Source organism: Vidua macroura, chromosome 10 (assembly GCF_024509145.1).
Source record: "Vidua macroura isolate BioBank_ID:100142 chromosome 10, ASM2450914v1, whole genome shotgun sequence".
Taxonomy (NCBI): domain Eukaryota; kingdom Metazoa; phylum Chordata; class Aves; order Passeriformes; family Viduidae; genus Vidua; species Vidua macroura.
In genome coordinates, this window is record NC_071580.1 from 22407741 (window position 1) to 22426086 (window position 18346).

Here is an 18346-nt window from a genome sequence, read left to right on the forward strand (position 1 = left end):
CCCCCACGGACCCAACACCGCCCCCACAGACCCACCACAGACCCGCCACCGTCCCCACGGATCCGCTCCAGCCGCCACCCCGAGCTCCGCACCCCGTTGCTGCTTTCCACACCCGGCCAAACCACCCCTCCCCTCAAAGTCCCCCACACCCAGTCTGCGAAATGACAAGAGGACACGGCGGGAAGGCGTTGGGGAGGGTACGGAGGGAGTCAGCACCCCAAAAACATCCCAAAACCTCCATAATTCGGGCGATCCCCCATAACTCTCTGAGGGGGCCGCCCAAAGTGCTCCCCCCAGTCCTGGGAAGGGACACAAGGACATGCGGGCGCTCTGGGGATCCCTGTGGCTTAGCACCCCAAATCCCCTAAAATTCGGGGAGGGGAGGGAGTGCTCACAGCACCCCGGGGATTCCCCGAAGTCCCCAACTCTCATCCTGGGAAGGGACAAGGGGATACGGGCGGGGCACCCTGCCCTCCCCTATCACTGGGATAGACGGGGAAAAAAAAAAAAAAATAAAACCCCCCTACAAACCTCGGAGATGACGCACATCGCAGCCCTGAGAGACCACAGTGCCGGGCTGCCTCGCGTTTGGTTGCAGCCACATCAGAACACCACCGTTCTTCATGATACTGTTCTCATGTTTTGAGGCTCAGAGATGATCTCAGCCAGACACCTGCCGCTTTCAGAGTTTTAATAATGTTTTAAAACGAAACCAGGAGGAAAACCTTTGAAATTTGAGGATCACATGAAGCAGTCCCTAGGTCTGCCCCGCAAAGCTTAGCGTTTGTGTTGTGAACAGGAACACAAGCAGTGATTGTGTTTGTGCTGCTGGGGAAGCCCTGGCCAGGAGCAGCAGTTTGTCGCGGTGCGATGTCACTCTCCAGGACCCCCGCCTGTGCTGCGGTTCAGCTCCCCTCCTGAGACATTCCCTTCTCCTTTGCCTGCCTGGACTTACAGCTTCCTTCTGGCTTTCCACGTCTCGCCCGAGACCCCAGCGCTGCCCCTGCACCGCCGTGTCTCGGGAAGGCGCCGGTGACGCCACGGAACGCTCCGAGGGCACAGCTGGGCACGGAGCACACGCAGAGCCGAGCGGAGCCGGCACCTTCGGCATGAACAAGGGAGTTCTCATGGAGAAGGTGCAAAAGGTGCAGAGAAGATAAATGAAGAACGACTGGTTTTAATCTGCCGTATGCTGCTTTCAGTTCCCCCCCGTGTCTACACTGTGAATAAACGAGCAGTTGTTTGCACAGGGTCTCCTTCCGGCAAGCACAGGCTGGCGACTGCTCACGGGCCACTTCATATCACAAAACCCCCACAGGTTCCGCCTTTGCACAGCAGCGCGGGAGCAGCCGCTGCCGTCGGCACGGCCCTGCCTTGGGCCCCGGCTCCGCCGTCACTGCGCGGCGCCGCCGGCTCGGAGCGGAAGCGGAAGCGGCGCGGGCGGCGGGAGCCGGGCGGGCGCGCGGCCGCTCGCAGGTACGGTACCGCGGTACCGGGGCCCTGAGGGAGTGGCGGCGGGGCGGGCCCGTGGCGGCGGCCTGGGGGGGGGCAGCGGGCGGCCGGGGCGAACCTCGCTGCGGGGCCGACACCGGCGGCGTCCCTCGAGCGGCCTCCGCGCCCCGCGGGGGTCGGTCAGCGGGACCGGGGAGCGGCGGAGGCTGCGCTGGGGTTTAATGGCCCGCACCATTAACGCCTTGACGGGCCGGGTTTAATGCGTGCTTTGAGCCCTGGCTGCTCAGCGCTTCAGTGGCGTGGTGTCTAGTCACGGGCTGAATCGCCGTGGGTTCGTTGCAGCGGCCGTAGCACGGCGGCGGGAGCCCTTTGCGGGACGCGCTCCCCCGGCGCGATGCGAGCGCTCGGGGCCCGCTGCTGTCGGTGATCTTTGCCGTACGCGGTGTCGGTCCCGGTGCCTCAACGCTGTGCCTGCAGCAGGACTTGCCCCTCGCTCCCGGCAGCAGCTCGCTTTGCTTTGCCCTTCCCCCTCTTGCCACCAGACTGACCTGGCAGGACATGGCAGAGGGCACTGACTGTAAACGTGGGCTGATTTATTCCTCTCCCCAAGGCTGGATGTGCAAGTTGGCCGGAGTGTTTTAAACGGAGTAATTGGAAGAAAAATAAGGAGGAAAAATATTTACACTGCTTTGCGGTGTCGTAATTCAGATTGGGTTCTGCTTTGTTACCTGGCACAGAGCTGGATCTCCTTGTGTCACTTTTGTTCATTCCTGTGCCTCTTGCCTCTTTTAACATGGTGTATTTTTCTTTGAGATATCGGTCATTCCTTTGTTTTATGGCTGTTATTATTGAGGACTTATAGATATTTCTAATCTGCAGGTTTTCAGTTGGCTAAACTGTGTCAGGTGTCAGATGTGTCCCTTGGTTTCTTTCCTGTTTCATATAGAAAAATGCTTTTAATTCAGTCTTTCCCGGAGCAGGAAAGCAGGCACAAGAGAGCAGCATAGGAGCTTTAGCCATGAGAGTGCTGTTGGGTATATTCATTTACCTATTCCAAACTCCAGTGTGTGATTTGCAGAGAATAAGAAGGACCCGTCTCTGGGAGGAGCTGTGAACTGTGGTTTTTCGTTGCAGTTGGCAGAAGCCAATGTTTCACTCCACAAATATTGGCTGAGCTTCCCTCTCTGCACACAGGGAGTGATGGCTGTGCCCATTCTGTGATGCCATCTGTCTGCTTCCCAGGTGTGGCATAAAACAAATGTCGTGTGCAGCTGACCGAGCTGCTCTTTGAGGATCACAGCAGGAATTTCTGGTTTTATTCCCAGAGAAAGAATAATGTCTGAGTTATTGCTGGGAAACATTTGGCTGGAGGGGTGTAGACTTTTAAAGAGAGGAGGATTTGGTTTGTTTGTTATGTATATATACAGGTAGCTTAGAGCTACACATATATAACCCTGTTCTTTATGTTGAGATGGTAATAAAAAAGAGACAGAAGTTAGATCCTGGCAGGTTGTTGGGTGTGATATATATAGAATTGCAGCAGGACGTTTTTTCAGGTGCAGGGGGGACATGGAAAATGAGTTATCCAGAACAAAAAAAAAAAAAAAAAAAAGGAAATCAAAGAGCACTTGAGTACATATTGGGGGTATAATAAATATAAATATACTATAGTCAGAGAGGGGCAAAAAAAAAAAAAAAAAAAGCTTGAACCTTTGGAGACTGTAATGGAAAACCAACAGAAGAATTCAGGTCTTCCATAAGCTTAGGAGTTGTGGGCAAGGAAATTCCACTTGGCTTTGTTTTGGTGTGTAGGACAGAGAATACAAAGGCTTGAAAATACACAAAATGAAGGACAATAAAGAAATGGAATATTTTTTTCTCATTTCTCACAGTAGGTTCTATCATTTGAGTCTGTTTGCATTATTTAATTCATATTTCAGCTTTTAAATTTGGCGGTGTTTGGTGCAGCCAGGAAATACTTGTTTCTTCATTCACCAAAAAACCTAAAGGACTGACTGGGGAACCTCACCCTTGCCTGGATTAGTCCACAGCTGCTGGATCTGTGCTAACACAAAGTTTTACCTCCCATAAAATGAACAGTGGGTTGTTTTCTCACCCAGTCTGAAATGTGTGCAGATTGTAATACTCTTAAAGCAAGAAGTATGTGGTGTTGGTGTCCTGGAACAGAAGCATAAACATTATTTGAAAGCATAAGCACAGAGGAAGCTGGAATTGATTTAGGTTTAATTGCATCTCACGAGTAAGTTTGTAAATTCCTTGCCTCTCTTCAAGTTTCTGATTTTGTAAGCCCAGGTGAGAGTGTGATCATCTCATTAATGCATTGCATTAAATGCAGTTTTAAAATCTTAACATACCTCTCAGTATATCTGAGATCCTGTATTTATAAGAAGAGACAATACAAAACTTATTATTTTCCTTCATCATTTTCAGTGTTCTATAAAATGGGAATACTTATAGCAGTTCTTGGAATCTGGTTCAGTTCTTCACTTGTAAAAGCAGATTCTAAGGCTGTGACAACATCTCTAACTACAAAGTGGTCTTCAACTCCTTTACTCCTTGAAACAAGGTCAGTGCATTGTGATTTGTTTTTCATTGTCAAACCAGAATATGCTTAGAGGATAAAGTAAAGTGTTCTTTTGTTATGTGGCACTTTGGCTTCTGGTCACTACCAACAGTAATAATGTGGGAATGTGATCACTGCTGTGCATGGGGAGATGGGAGGAGGATTTTAGAGGAGACAGTAGTAGTTGTTTTGTGTGATAAATACTTTCATTTTTGCATTAGAGCAAACATTAATAACCAATAAACAATTACGTAGTTGGTATTTTTTGCTTTATGATGTTTTACTCAAAGGATTAGATAGAGGAGTTCAGCATAGTCTTGTAAGATTCTGTAGCTGAATGTGTTTTACTTCAGTGTTGTAGAATTTGATACACGTCTGCTGCTCATGTATATTTAGCTCAGTAAAGCTTGAGTTTAACTTTGTTCATGTGAGTTTTGCATTGATTAAAGTCAATTGCTTTGTTAAGAGTTGTGCAAGTCACCCTGGGAACATTTCTTCTGTGGTATTAAAGACTTTTTTTTTTTTAAGATGTTGTGTAAAAAGAAAACAAAATGCTGTCTTTCAGTGCTAGTCTGCTTAGCACTTTTGAAATGCCTCATTGTTTAATTTTGTAATGTTTTAGCTGGGAGATGTCAGGACTTTTAGAATTTCAAGTTATGTGTGTGCTTAATTTTGTATCACTTAAGAGTACTGCCAAATGTGGAATTTTGTCTGTTTTACTGCAGATTGTTTCACATGAAAATAGTTGAGCATTGCTGGGTTTCATTCACATGAGCACGGCTTTCATTCAGAGGACAGGGGTGTCCTAGGTGAAATTGCTTTTCTGTAACCTTCTCTGGAGAAGCTGAAGACAGCAAGTTCCTTAAGCAGTAAAATGCAAAGCACAGGTGTTAATGCCAGGATTTAGATACCCTGAGACTGTGTGACATTGGGACACTGCTGGGGGAAAACTCAGCCTAAGGGAGCGTGAAACAGTGAGCAAATAATCAAAATAACGTGCCAAAGATTTGATCCGTTGTAGTCAGAGGCTTTGGGTAGGGAAGGATAGTTCACCTGGGATGAACTGCAGCATGATGCAGCACTGCAGTGTAAAATCACTCCTGTGGTCACTGCACTTAGCCCAGCACTGCAATTTGTTACCCAGGTGTTCAAGCAGCACTTACCCTTGGATTGGAACACACAAGTTACTGTGGCAGTGAGTGGGCTCCCAACCTGCTGTTGTAGCATCCTTTAGCATAGCAACTATGTTACATGTGTTGACATGATACAGTGTTTGGTTAGCAGTGCTTACGGGATTAATTTCATTATCTAACCTTGTATAAGTACCCATTATATGCTTAATATATGGGAATTATAACATGGTTTGAAACTGTGACTTCTCCTTTTGCTTGTTTAAGAACAAGCAAACAGAAAACCTCCACCAAAGCCCACCAAAGCTCATAATTAGAGCTTGTTTCAGCAAAATAAACAAAAATGTGTGTTTCTCGTAAAAGAGAGACAGCAAAGAAATCATTAGGGAGGAGACATTAGGGAGGAGAGCTACCAGAATGGACACTGCTGCCTGTTAGTGGCATTTAAAGGATCAGGAGGTGCCTTACAAGCTGCTTTCATGTACACATTGTCCTGGTCTGCAATGATTATTTGTTTGGGTTTGTTTGTTTTTAACTTTCTTGCAGTGCTTTTCCTAGTAACACACAGTTGGCTGATAGAGGTGGTAGGTGCTAACTTTCTCTAAAGCATTACATGGTATCAGATTTGTAACTTGAGAGAAAATTTGTAGATCTAACTCACTCTTCTCATCTTACTTAGTGAATTTTTATCAGAAGAAGGTCAAGAAAAATTCTGGAATTTTGTTGAAGCCAGTGAGAATATCAAGACAGCTGAGCATGATGGTAAGTTTTTATGGTCTTTTTCTCAATGCTGAGTGATAGCTGAAAAATATACCAAAGTATTCTGTCTTCCATTGTGTTAATCCTCATTTGACTTTTATGAAATACTTTTTTCAGTAATATTTTTTTCTGTAGTGTACTCAAGGCTTTTGGATATCCATTTGACAAAAGCTCATCCATATGTAGTGGATGAGTCTGAAACATTTTGCTTGGCAGATTCTTTTTCAACATGAAGTATGAAATATTTTAAATGCCTTTTCTCTGTGTTACTATTTCTCAGCCAAATTTAATGTTTCCCTCCTCTCCTGTCCATGTTTACATCCTCAAGAATGTATTCAAGTGTACTCTCCTGGATCTCTGTTGAAGTTCACTCTCATCCAGCTGTAGAATTGGCTGTAATGAAATTGGAGGAGAAATGGTCATGTGCATACTCAGAATTAATATCATGGGCTTCTGTTGGTTTAAATCACACTAAGATGAGAAGCCCCTCTTCAGTGAGACTATGGGATAGAAAGATAACTGCTTGTACTTTGTTTTTGCAGGCAGTGATTATTCTTCTTACCAGGAAATGCTGAAAGTGGCCTGCCAGACTCTGTCACCTTTGCAGCAGAATTTGTTGAAATTTTCCCTGTCTTTACGCTCCTACTCTGCAGCAGTTCAAGCTTTTCAACAGGTTAGTACAGGAAATGCTCAGGTGATGTGCAGAGCATTTTACCAAGGCTCAGGAAGGAGGGACCTGTGGAAGGAAACATTTGAGAGTATAAAAAACCTGAACTGATTAACTGCTCTGTGCACCTGAGCTGCAGAGTGGATGTGTATACAAATTTCATGAGGTGCTGAATTTTTGTCTAGACTAGACTAAAGAATTGGCATCTTGACATGTCTGCATATCTTTGTGCCTGCTGCACTAAGAATTGGTACAAAGATTTTTGAGAGGACCATCTCTGTTGGCTCTTCCTGTTGCTCAACTGAACTTGAAGATAGTAATCCATATATATATGTGTGTGTATATATATGTAGTGATTAGAACACATAAATAAAACTTCACTGTGTTCTCTGTTCTTTTTTAATGTTTGTAATTCTTTGGAAATTGTCTCCCATTAGGATATGCTTTAATTAAGTAATACTGTAAAACATCTTCCTAGTTCATCTGGAGTAATTTTGTTGTTTGATATTTAACAAATAGAGATTTTTGTGATGTCTAAGACAAAAAAAAAAAAAAAAAACAAAAAAAAAACCCAAAAAAACCCCAGCAAAAAACACAAACAAAACAAAAAAAACCCCAAAAAACCCCAAACAAAAAAAAAAACACCTCAACCAAAACCCCTACAATTGCAAGCCTTGCTTTCTGTACCTGCAGCTAACCTTACAGTTAGTAGTAACAGACTGAAAAATAAGTTAAGGCTTAACTCTCCATCTTGCAATTTCACCTTGCATTTAAATTATGTGTTAAACATGAAAGAAGTATAAGTCTGAGATGTAGGAAATAATGCTTTTTGCTGCACAGCTACACTGTTGTAATTTTCACTTGTTCTAAGGGTAAACATTTAACCTACATTATTACAAATGTTTTATACAGATAGCAGCAGATGAATCTCCACCAAAGGGCTGTACCCTGTTTTTTGTTGTGCATGGGGAGAAAACATGTGACTTTGACTCTCTTGGAAAACTTTTACAGGCAGCTTCAGAGAGGTATTTGTTTAATTTCCTGTTACTGGATTAGCACTTAAAATTTAACCTAACTTAGACTCACTGCTGTGAAGAGGTTGTAGTAAACTTTTTGTTTCTGTGTTCTTCAGTGTTGATTTCTCCTATCCAGTGTTGGCACTGGAGTGGCAGCCACTTAGTTGGTGTTATTTCAGATTGCAATGATGGTTTTCTTATTCCTTGCTCTTTGATAATTCTGCTAGGAAAAGGAATGTGCACAGGAAGATTTGGAAACAAATTCTGGAAATTGCTGAAAACTGTTGAAGGACAGTAGGAATTCTCAGGAGTGTGTAAAACCTTCAGTATGTAGTGAAAATAGAAGGAGTAGAAGGGCATGGGCTCCATATTCAAATGAGAGTTAATGTAACAATTTGTTTTATGAATGGCTGAAAGGATGCACAGTGTTTTTTTCTCTGTATAGCTTTCTCAGCATTAACAAAGAAAACAATTACCACACAATATATTTAAAATTCAGATTTCTCTACAAGAAGAAAACTTGATTGTAACTGCAAATAACAAAAAGAAGTATAAAATAGAATACTTATTAAAAAAACCCAAACAAGTAACAAAGCAAAACCAACCCAAATCCTTACATTTCACTTTGTTTTCAGTACCATTTTTGTAATCTTGGTTATTTGGTTCTAAGCATAAAGGTTTTTTTGTCAATGTGCAGGCATATGGCATCTATAGCTCACATATATTCTTCTGACTTACTGAGGATACTTTAAGTATTTATTGCACTTCAGACAAAATGTAAACAAAGAAGCTGAAAACAGATTTTTCATTCACTTTTTTGTTTGCACACTAAGCCAAGGACCAGGTTCAAATGAATTTGTGCCCTTGGCACATCTGTTTTATCAGCCTTTTATATTTTTTCATACAGAATTTGTGAATCACCATGGGGAGAGAAAGTTAATTGGAAATCTAAGGGAAGCTGTTCATTTTTAAAGTTAGGATCATATTAGTTTCAAAATAGCTCTTAGTCACTTGTTTCTTTTCATATGTTAATTTTTCACAAAGCTTTTATCAACGTGCACCAAGTGCTGCCAGCCTTGATAGAATATGTGGGAATAGCTCAACATATGTATTCGGTGAAAAATGAAGAAACGGGGAAAAAATGTGCATCTTGCATTGAGTAAGGAAATGCTGTGACTCACACTGTGACTCTTCACTGTTTCCTCTTAGGCCAAAGCCATTTTTATTCAAGGGGGACCACAAGTACCCAGCATCAAACCCTGAAAGTCCTGTGGTCATACTTTATGCAGAGATTGGCTCAGAGGAGTTCTACAGGCAGCACAGGAGGCTTGTTTCAAAGGCTGAGGCAGGAGAAATCACTTATGTGCTCAGACACTACATTGCTGTGAGTATATTTGTGCATTGTAACAGAGGTATTTGAAATTGAGTAACTGGCCTTGGTTTTCAAAAAGAAAACTGACCCAGGTTTGTTCCCTTTAAATTGACATTTGCCTGCTGTTGTTGTTCATTTACTTGGAATACTCAGTTTTATTTTATTTATTGCATGAAGCTGAGTAATACAGAATATTTTAAATCTCCTGATTGTTTAAGTAATATTGTTTGATTTCACAAATCCAGACTTAAATTCCAGATTAATTAGAGACTTTAGTGTAAAAAAAAGTGTTTCTCTACCCATATTAGAGCATGGGAAGTAGTCAGATCTTTCACAGTCAGGCCACTTAGTTACTTTAGTTACTTGATATAAAAACCAAGTAGTAACATTTAGGTACCATTTTCAAAAGAAAGACATTGTAGTAATTTTTTTACAGAACCACTTACCATTTCTAGTGCAGTTTATCCTGGTTTCCATATTCCTCCAATAAATTGTGCATAGCCACTGGTTTAGTATTAAAAACTACATTTCAAAAGGTATGAAGAACTGGAGTTCTTTCATATGTTACTTGAATATTGCTAAGTATTGCCAAAAACCTGCAGTGTAGCAGTCAGGCTTGAATGTGGGGGGAAAAAAAAGGGCATCAGCTGCTAAATTTCTAATATTACTTGTACTTTTAATAAAATAAAGTCATACATTGCATACACTACTTTCCTTTTATAAAAGAAAGTAGTTGTTTATCAGTCTTGGAAGGAGTACTTATATTCAAAATTCAGGGTATTAGACTTTAGATCTTGGTACTGTTCTGTGACTCCTTTATACTTCAAAATACTTTTAGGAAGTGGTCATGTTTCTCTCATTAAAGGCAGAGCTAATTATGCACCTGTCTTTTGTCATTATTTTATTCCTTGTCATTCTTTGTGGTAACTCTTCAATGAATGTTTAATTTTTGAACTTCACAGCTGAAGTTCTTTGCACCCTCTATCTGATTTGATGATAGGACTCTATCTGCCTCTGCTTTGCTCACACACTGAATCATGAAAACTTTGTTTTGTGTTCCTCTTTGTGAATTTTGATGTTTTTTTGGTTCATAGAGATAATTCTTGCTTGGTGAACTTCAAGAAGTGTGTTGAAAAACAGTAGGAAATAAAATTATTAGAGTATGTTACTGCAGAGTCACTCACAGTGCTTCTTTCTGTCTACCATTATGTCTGAAATACCAGATTGAAATTTCTCAGCTTTGGGAAGTGGTAGTTTTTCTTTTTTGGATCAAACAAAGATGACAATATCACACTGTTGGCTTTTCCTTACAGAATCCCAGCAAGGAAAAGGTCTACCTCTCTGGCTATGGTGTAGAACTGGCTATTAAAAGTACAGAATATAAGGCCAAGGATGATACCCAGGTGAAAGGTGAATTTTTATTTCAGGTATTTTCATGTGAACATTTTAATATTGCCAAGGTAATTTTATACTCATTTTGCTATGAATGTCTGAATTGCAGATATTTCTCTTTCCTTAGCTCTGAAATCCCTTTTGGCAGCATGTTCCTTATGAAACAGATCTTTGCCGTGGCACTTCCACATTTGTGAAATCCTGGAGTCGTGGCCCTGGACTAGATCTTATAATGGCACTACTAATGCAACTAATTTTTTACCAGCTACTCTGCAGGTGTAAAGCAAATTTCTCTACTTTAATTTGCCTTATCCATCTTCAGAGCAGAATGTGTTCCCCGTTCCTGATGTGCTTTTTTTTTTTTTTTTTTTTTAAAGACAGAATTCTGCACCTTTTTTTTACTTTTGCTGCTTTTATGGAGCACCAATCTCTGTTCTACAAACTCCCTTGCATCTGCCAAAACTATTTTGATAGTGTAATCTGTGTGTTTTCTTTTTCTTTACATGTTCACATGCACACCCCAGATTTTCCTGCTTTTCTGTTTGTGAATAGCTTGGTGCTAGTGGTGTTCTCTGTGTGTTTACAGGCACAGATGTGAATGCTACAGTCATAGATGAAAATGACCCTATTGATGAAGTGCAAGGATTTCTGTTTGGAAAACTAAGGTAAAACCCATTTGGATTTTGTCATATCAAAAAACTTTTTGCAGAAATGCTGATCTTTTGCTTTATCATTATTTTTTACATGTCTGAGTTTCCTGTATGTGTTAGCAGTGTACTTTTTAATGTGATAGTTTCTTTAAAGTAGCAGCAGACTTTCTTATAGGAAACCACAGAAGTTGTTTCACTCTTGTATCCTTTTAGACAGCTGTATCCTGACTTGTCAGAAGAGCTGAAAGAGCTCAGAAAACACCTCGTGGAAAGTACCAATGAAATGGCACCTTTGAAAGTATGGCAGCTTCAAGGTAATCTGGATAAAGGCTTTTAGTTATGGTCTAAAAACTCAATATAAATATGTTTTCTGGTGTTCTACACTATTGAGGTTGTTACGTGGCTGTGTACAGCTGACAGGGTTTGACTGTAAATTCCTGCATTCAGTCTCACTTGGAAACTACTTGGTTTTTAAAGTACCTTTTCCTGTTGAAATAGCTTTTGGCATTGTTTCACGGGACTTCTGACATGAGGATTGTTTTCTATATTGTGAAGTACAGTAAGCTACTTGCTCTTAAACTGACTGTATGGTCTGCTGAATGCAAAGTTCCTTTCCATGATCACACTTCTGATGTGAAATCTTGAGATTTCTCAAGACCAGAGGAAAACTTTATTTCCAATTCAAATTACATGCTGCTCTGGCCTCATTCCCTTAAAACATCTCTAAAAGCCTGTGAAAAGGCTTTTCATCCTCTCAAAAAGACTAATTCAAAGAGCTGAATGTATGTTGTAGCCATGGGGAATCTACCTATGCCCAATGGCAGGGCAGATCCTCCCACCTCAGCCAAAGAAAAGGAGTGCTGGTCTGGACTCGCTGAAACAACTGTGGGCAGCATACACAGGTTCACTTGGAGAGGGTTACTTACTTCAAGGCAACACACAGAAGTTGAATACAAAGAAGATGAGTTTAAAGAAGTATCTATAGGTGCAGATAGAAAGTGAATTTCCTTAGGTAACATGCAAAAAAAAGTTGAAAGATAAAGTTAAGATGTCTCTGCATTGCCTTGTTTTCAGTTTTGAGTTGTTGACCTCTGTTTTTTCACTACTAAGATCTGAGTTTTCAAACTGCTGCTCGCATTTTGACTGCTCCCCCTGTGGATGCCCTGATGGTCATGAAAGATCTTAGTCAGAACTTTCCTACAAAGGCCAGGTAACCTTAATTTTGACTCCTAGAAAGTTTTATTACTCTCCTTTTCCTGAGCAGGACCTGAGACAAACAGCATTGGTTGGGTTAATTCTGGCTTTCATTTAGCTGGAAGCAAACACTGGGGAATGTTTATGCTGGGGAGTTCTTCAGCCTACTGTTACAAAGAGGATTTTATGGTGTTTTTCTTGGATGGCAGCTGATGTGGACCAGTAGAAAATTTGCCAGAACCGCCCACGCTATTTTATTGTGAAATGCATCTAAACTTACTGCATGAAGTCATCCAGAATTTGTTGCCTGGGCTTTCTGTTTAATGATCTTAACATTTATCTCTTCACAAGGTCCCACTCTTCTGCTGGGATCCACTTTGCCAAACAGCCCAGTCAGTCTCATGTCAGAGGCTGATGTACAATTCCACTGGTTTTTGCACTTTTCAGTGACTGTCTTTAACAGATTCAAATCAGTTTGAAAAAACTCAATATGACATGGCATGGCCAGCCAGTCTAGAGATATATTTCTCTTGATAAATTCCATTGCCTCGATTGTCAAGATGATATTACAGAACCTCCCCCTTTTTAAGTAGGTGGGAGATGCACCTGAGATGAGTGTAAAAATAGACTGATTTCTGGTCTTATTTCCCACTACCTGATGTTAAGTTGTTATTTGGAGCTTCTTAAGGCAGGCATTGCATCTCACTGTGTTTTCAGGCTGATCTTGTGGGCTGTACTCGCCCACTCTGATGATGCAATCACTGGATCCCAAGTAAGGAAAGGAATGGGAACCCACCATGAGCAGTAAAATCCCCTATTTTCTGTTGTCAGCCTCCATCTTTACATTTTTGGCAGCTGCACACTTTTATTATGATTAATGTGAAATTAGACACTGAGAGTTGGCATGTGGTTAACATTTTTGTGCTGCTGGATTATACAGTGTAAGAAAAATGCTGCATCCCACTGCTTATGATGTCACCAAGTGCAACTGCTTCTTGCTGCACCTCTTTATACTAGAAGGTTAATTATCTTAATATGTAAGGTACAAAAGGTAGATAAGTAGATATCAATCCAGTAGATAAACAGAAAGAGGATTCATAGCACGATGTTTTTATTTTTGTAGAGCCATAACAAAAACGGTTGTTTCTTCGGAATTCAGAGCAGAAATTGAAGAGAACCAAAAGGTAATGTGTCCAAAAAGTAACACAGTGCCTTTGCACTTAGGTTTACTTGTTGCTCAAGATAATGACCCAGTATTTTCACACACAACTTTGTAGTATGCATCTGGGAAGTGATGAAGTGGTGGATTTTCACACATGGATGAGGGAGCATAATTAAACTTCTTTGCTCAAATAGTAAAATACTGCTCTGGTTAGAAATTTATTGCTTGAAAAGCAGCTATATTAAGCATCTTCCTACAGTTTTAATGATGCAGAAGAAAATTAGTTCTTGTTATCCAATTTAGATTTATACATCAGTGATCACTAGGAAGTCACAGAATAAATTCAAAACCTGCTGTGGCTTTAGAATGATTCATTCTATGTGGAGGAAATGGTTTCAATGTTGGTGCTTAGTGAAGGGATAAAATTTACCAGCTAAGTCTAGATGTGCTTTGAAACAGAATCATAAAACTCCCCAGGTCATGAGGGGCCTCTGGAGGTCACTGAGTAGGATCTGTATTTGCAGAAGTTTTTCAGACAGCTCAGCTGTGTCCTTGGCATTAGCAAAGCACTGAAAAAACCAACAGCCTCCTGGGGATTTTGTACAGGCTTTTGTACAGAACTTTGTGCAAATAAAATATGCCAGGTAGTGTGGTCTGGATAGGGTACAAAACAGAAGTTTAAGATTGTAATGAAAAAAAGTCAAACAGCAGCGTTTGCTGTTTGAGCTACATTGCCCTCTTCACACATTTCAATCTTATTTGGTATTATTAGAAAAAAGACAATGTATGTTAAGTACACACATACTGTTTAGAAATCTAATTAATGATATTTGGGAGTCTAGTAGTAAATGCAGAGCTACTTACAAGTCCCCTGAGGTTCCTGTTCTGAGAGAGAAATGCCTTGTTGTTCAATAGTGATGAAATCAGAGGAGAAGGGATGGGGTTTGGCACTCTTGTCCCATGTGGTTCTGGAAGGGATGAAGTATAAATGTAAGTCCAAGCTAAAGCTACCTGGTGGCCTTTCTGCTGTGTGTTAGATCAGACTCTGGTCCACAAGTAAACCCATGATTTTGTGGATTCATTTTTATTCAGAGGATACCTGGGCTGCTACATCCAGACCAGGCTATATCTAACTGTGCCCTTCAGAGCTGTTTTTTGCACCACTCACTTTGTGTGGGTATTTAATAGTTAAGTTCACTGCTACTGTTACATTAGAGTTCACTATGTAATTATCCACAGAAAGCTACAATTTAACACTCAGCTTTTCTTTGGGAGCCTTATTTATTTTATAAAAAGTGGAAATTTTTTCTGATCAGAAGCTACTTTCCTATTCTTGGTACTTCATGTGGTACTTCTGTTATTCCTCTGTTTGCTTTGCTCACAGTCTTCATGATGGTAATGTTGTAAAATATCCAAACACTATGTTTTTCCTTCAGTGTTCATCATGCCTCTAAATAGAAGTTTATAACTGGTACTGCAAGACAAGACCTACTGGAAAAAAACAACATTAAACTCTTTAGTAATATTTTCTGTGCAGAGCACTCTTCTAATGGCTTTCTACTTCTTTTCAGTATTTCAAGGGAACATTAGGATTGCAACCAGGAGATTCTGCCCTATTCATCAATGGACTGCTTATTGATTTAGACACCCAGGATATATTTAGGTAGGAATGTTTTGTTTTTCACAATAATTGCATCCTGCTTAGAAACTTGAATCTTGCTTGTGCATGAATGATAAAGTTATTTAGACAGTTTTGAACCTTCTTCATAATCTAGACTAGGTTAAATTGTTAAGTACTGTAAAAAGAAAATCATGGTTCCTTGTCTTATTCAAAGTGCATTTCCAACAAAAAATCTAATGTGAAAAGTGGAAGATTGGAATGAGAAGTCACCTTTGTGCTGTTCTTTTGACCTGTGTGACTAGCAAGATACTGTTTTCTCAGCCTGTCAGCATACAGATTTATTCTGAAGACAGCAGACCAGTAATCAAAGAATAAACTACTGTAAATTTTTCATCTGGAAATCACCCTATATCTTTGTCAAGATGTGTTTCAATAATACATACATGTATAAATATAATGGATTAGTTGTCCCGATTTAATGTTGCTTTCCTAGTTATACAATATTAATTGAATAGATTTAAGTAATCTCAAGTTTCTTAGGATGGTAAAAAATAGATGATGAATAAGAACTAATGCCTGGACATGACACACTTGTTTATACCTTTTTTTTAATTACTTAGGGTAAGAGTAAGTAATTTGCTGTGGGGTTAAAATTCAACCCCTTTTTGTTTTTCCTTGCAGCTTGATTGATGTGCTTCGCAATGAAGCCCGTGTTATGGAAGGGCTGCACAGCTTGGGAATTGAGGGAATTTCCTTACACAATGTCCTGAAGTTGAACATCCAGCCATCAGATTCTGACTATGCTGTGGACATCAGAAGCCCTGCCATTTCAGTGAGTATGGTTTTTGATAGAAATACTTGATTTGCTGCTGGGCAGTGCATTCTTAAGTTGTCAGGGGAGCTTTTGTCCTTTTCTCTCAATCAGCTCTGAAACCACAGTGAAGTAAAAAGGATAATAAGGTTATAATTAGCACTTTTTAGAAGCTTTATTTCTTCAATATAGTGTCTGATTTGAAAATATTTTAGTCTCAGACCAGAGCAGGAGGGTTGTGAATCATTTAAATGCCTTTACTTTTCCTTAGTGGATCAACAATCTGGAAGTTGATAGTCGGTACAATTCCTGGCCTTCCAGCGTGCAGGAGCTGCTGCGTCCCACATTTCCTGGTGTGATCAGGCAAATCCGAAAAAACTTCCATAATTTTGTAAGTAATAATCTGACTGGATGAAATGTGCATTTTGTTTTGTCAGGAGCAGGAACATCAGCTTTTGCAGCTTATCTCACGTATACACTGGATTCCCTGTCACTTAAATAGCTTGAGTGAGAGGATGCTTTTCTGCAAGGCTTTGTTCTCCTCATATTAGTAAGTTATGGCTGAGATTCAGAGATTACTGAGCATGATGCTGTGGCATCTATTAAATGCCAGGAGTTGTTTTGTCAATGGACAAAATTATCATCTGATAAATAACAATTTGGTGTGTTTCAACTTTGTGATAATACCTGAAGTTGGTTAATGAAATCTGTCGAATCTGCTAACTATTGTCTTCTTAGCAGAGTTAAGACCAGCTTCAGTTGTTTCAGTTAGAAAGCATTCATGCACCAAGACCTGAACAAATGGTCAACAGCCCTCAGCTTAGTCCTGGGTGTCCTTTTAGTCTGTAGGTAAATTACTTAGATCTGATGAAGAGTTTGCAAATTGTGCACGGTAACTCTTGTCAAAGTGGCCCTATGCAAAACAAGAACTCTGATTAGAGGAAAATAGGGACTTGAACCATCTGAAGCTGTGGGAGCTGGGATGTGTTACCTTTTTCTCTGGAGTTCAATACTTTTAACATAGAAATTTTTAAATTGTAAGACAACAGTTACATGAATGAAGGGCCCTACATGCAGTCTGAATGGCCCAGTTCTGTCTGGGTTGGGACAGAAGAGAATATTATATATCTTGGCAGCATTGGCTCTCCAGGGCATGAAAACTTTGCACTTGCTGTTCGTATACAGGTGCTGATAGTAGATCCTACTCATGAGACCACAGCAGAATTACTGAATGTGGCAGAAATGTTCTTCAGTAACCACATCCCGCTGAGGTAATCGCTGTCTTTTAATGTTTGGGGCTTTTTTACATCAGTTTTTATTCACGTGACTTTTGCAGTTGTAAAATTCTCATTGCTAGGACACTGCAGAAATGTTACATTCCTTGTGTTTGAGGTATGTGTATATTTTTTGAATATAAGTTTCTCTGCTAGCAAAACAGAGTTCTGTTTTTTAACAATCCAAAAGAAATTTAAAGTTTTGGATGGGAGAGAGGTGAAAAGCAAGATACTGATGGACTCATTACAGATTATATGTCCTAAGTTTGATTCCTGGCTGCTCTGCTCAACATCCTCCCACACTATTCTAGAAAAAAACCTGTGTTTAAGATCATGATCACAGCCAGGAGTTGTGTGAAGAGTTGTTTCTTTATAGAAATGATGACCTGGGGATTTGTGTGATTGCAGGATAGGACTAGTCTTTGTGGTTAACGACTCAGAAGATGTTGATGGACTTCAGGATGCTGGTGTTGCCCTCCTTAGGACATACAATTATGTGGCACAAGAAATGGACAATAATTACGCTTTTCAGACCGTCATGTCTGTAAGTATTAATTTAAAAGGGAAATGAATATTTTAATATTTTCCCTGTACATAAGATTATGTTAGTGGGCTAATATGTAGATAATGGAAGGAATTGTTCTTTGGCTGGGGTAGTATGCAGAGTATCTCCAAATACTGGTACCACAGAATACATATGTCCCTGTGTGCTTCTGACTTAACTTTAACAAGTGAGACTTAAGTTTCATTGTGGCACAGGTTTCATTGTGACACTTAACACTTCTGCCCGTTTTTCTGATCCTGTCCCTTTGCTCATTCTGTCTCTGAGTTCTGAACTGCCCCATCCCTTCAATGTTATAATTTGGTTTGAACTGTTCCAGCTGTGTACCTTTGCCATGTCATAGGACAATACAGGTGCTGGTAAATGAATTTCACTGTGGTTTGATACTTGTACAAATTGGCAAGCTGGGACATACTGTGATGTTAATTTGCTGGTTACTTAAAGACAGTTACTTTTATTCTTTTTATTTTGGGTGTGTATTTGTAGCTGGAAGTAAAATCTTGTGTCTTCAAGAGGGAAAGAGTTACCTGCTTTAGCTGTGAGGTTGTATTGTTCATAAGCATATCCCAAGTTCTGAAGGGAAAGTAGTTCCTTGGATATGCTTTATTTGAGGCTTTTTCCCCCAGAGAACTATTTTCCCTCCTCAAATACCTTTTCCAATTAAAGATGCAAGTTATTATTTAAAGAAATATATATTTAC

General features: G+C 40.3%; 1 protein-coding gene across 5 annotated transcripts in view; it reads left to right on the forward strand.

Moving 5' to 3' along the window:
- Nucleotides 1–1449: 1449 nt before the first annotated feature.
- UGGT1 (UDP-glucose glycoprotein glucosyltransferase 1) overlaps nucleotides 1450–18346 on the forward strand; it is a 41988-nt gene continuing 25091 nt past the window's right edge. For 4 of the 5 annotated variants that reach the window (XR_008438573.1, XM_053986109.1, XM_053986110.1 and 1 more), the window contains exons 1-15: nucleotides 3752–4039; nucleotides 5846–5928; nucleotides 6468–6598; nucleotides 7505–7617; nucleotides 8818–8992; nucleotides 10294–10390; nucleotides 10959–11037; nucleotides 11236–11336; nucleotides 12133–12232; nucleotides 13340–13400; nucleotides 14950–15041; nucleotides 15681–15831; nucleotides 16082–16201; nucleotides 16996–17081; nucleotides 17493–17628. Coding sequence is in view for 4 of the 5 variants with exons in the window: in XM_053986109.1 (XP_053842084.1) it covers nucleotides 3789–4039; nucleotides 5846–5928; nucleotides 6468–6598; nucleotides 7505–7617; nucleotides 8818–8992; nucleotides 10294–10390; nucleotides 10959–11037; nucleotides 11236–11336; nucleotides 12133–12232; nucleotides 13340–13400; nucleotides 14950–15041; nucleotides 15681–15831; nucleotides 16082–16201; nucleotides 16996–17081; nucleotides 17493–17628 (1776 nt within the window). In the remaining variant the exon portion in view is untranslated. Of the gene's footprint in view, nucleotides 1477–3751; nucleotides 4040–5845; nucleotides 5929–6467; nucleotides 6599–7504; nucleotides 7618–8817; nucleotides 8993–10293; nucleotides 10391–10958; nucleotides 11038–11235; nucleotides 11337–12132; nucleotides 12233–13339; nucleotides 13401–14949; nucleotides 15042–15680; nucleotides 15832–16081; nucleotides 16202–16995; nucleotides 17082–17492; nucleotides 17629–18346 lie in introns of those variants that run through there. The other variant, XM_053986111.1, reaches the window with a different exon arrangement.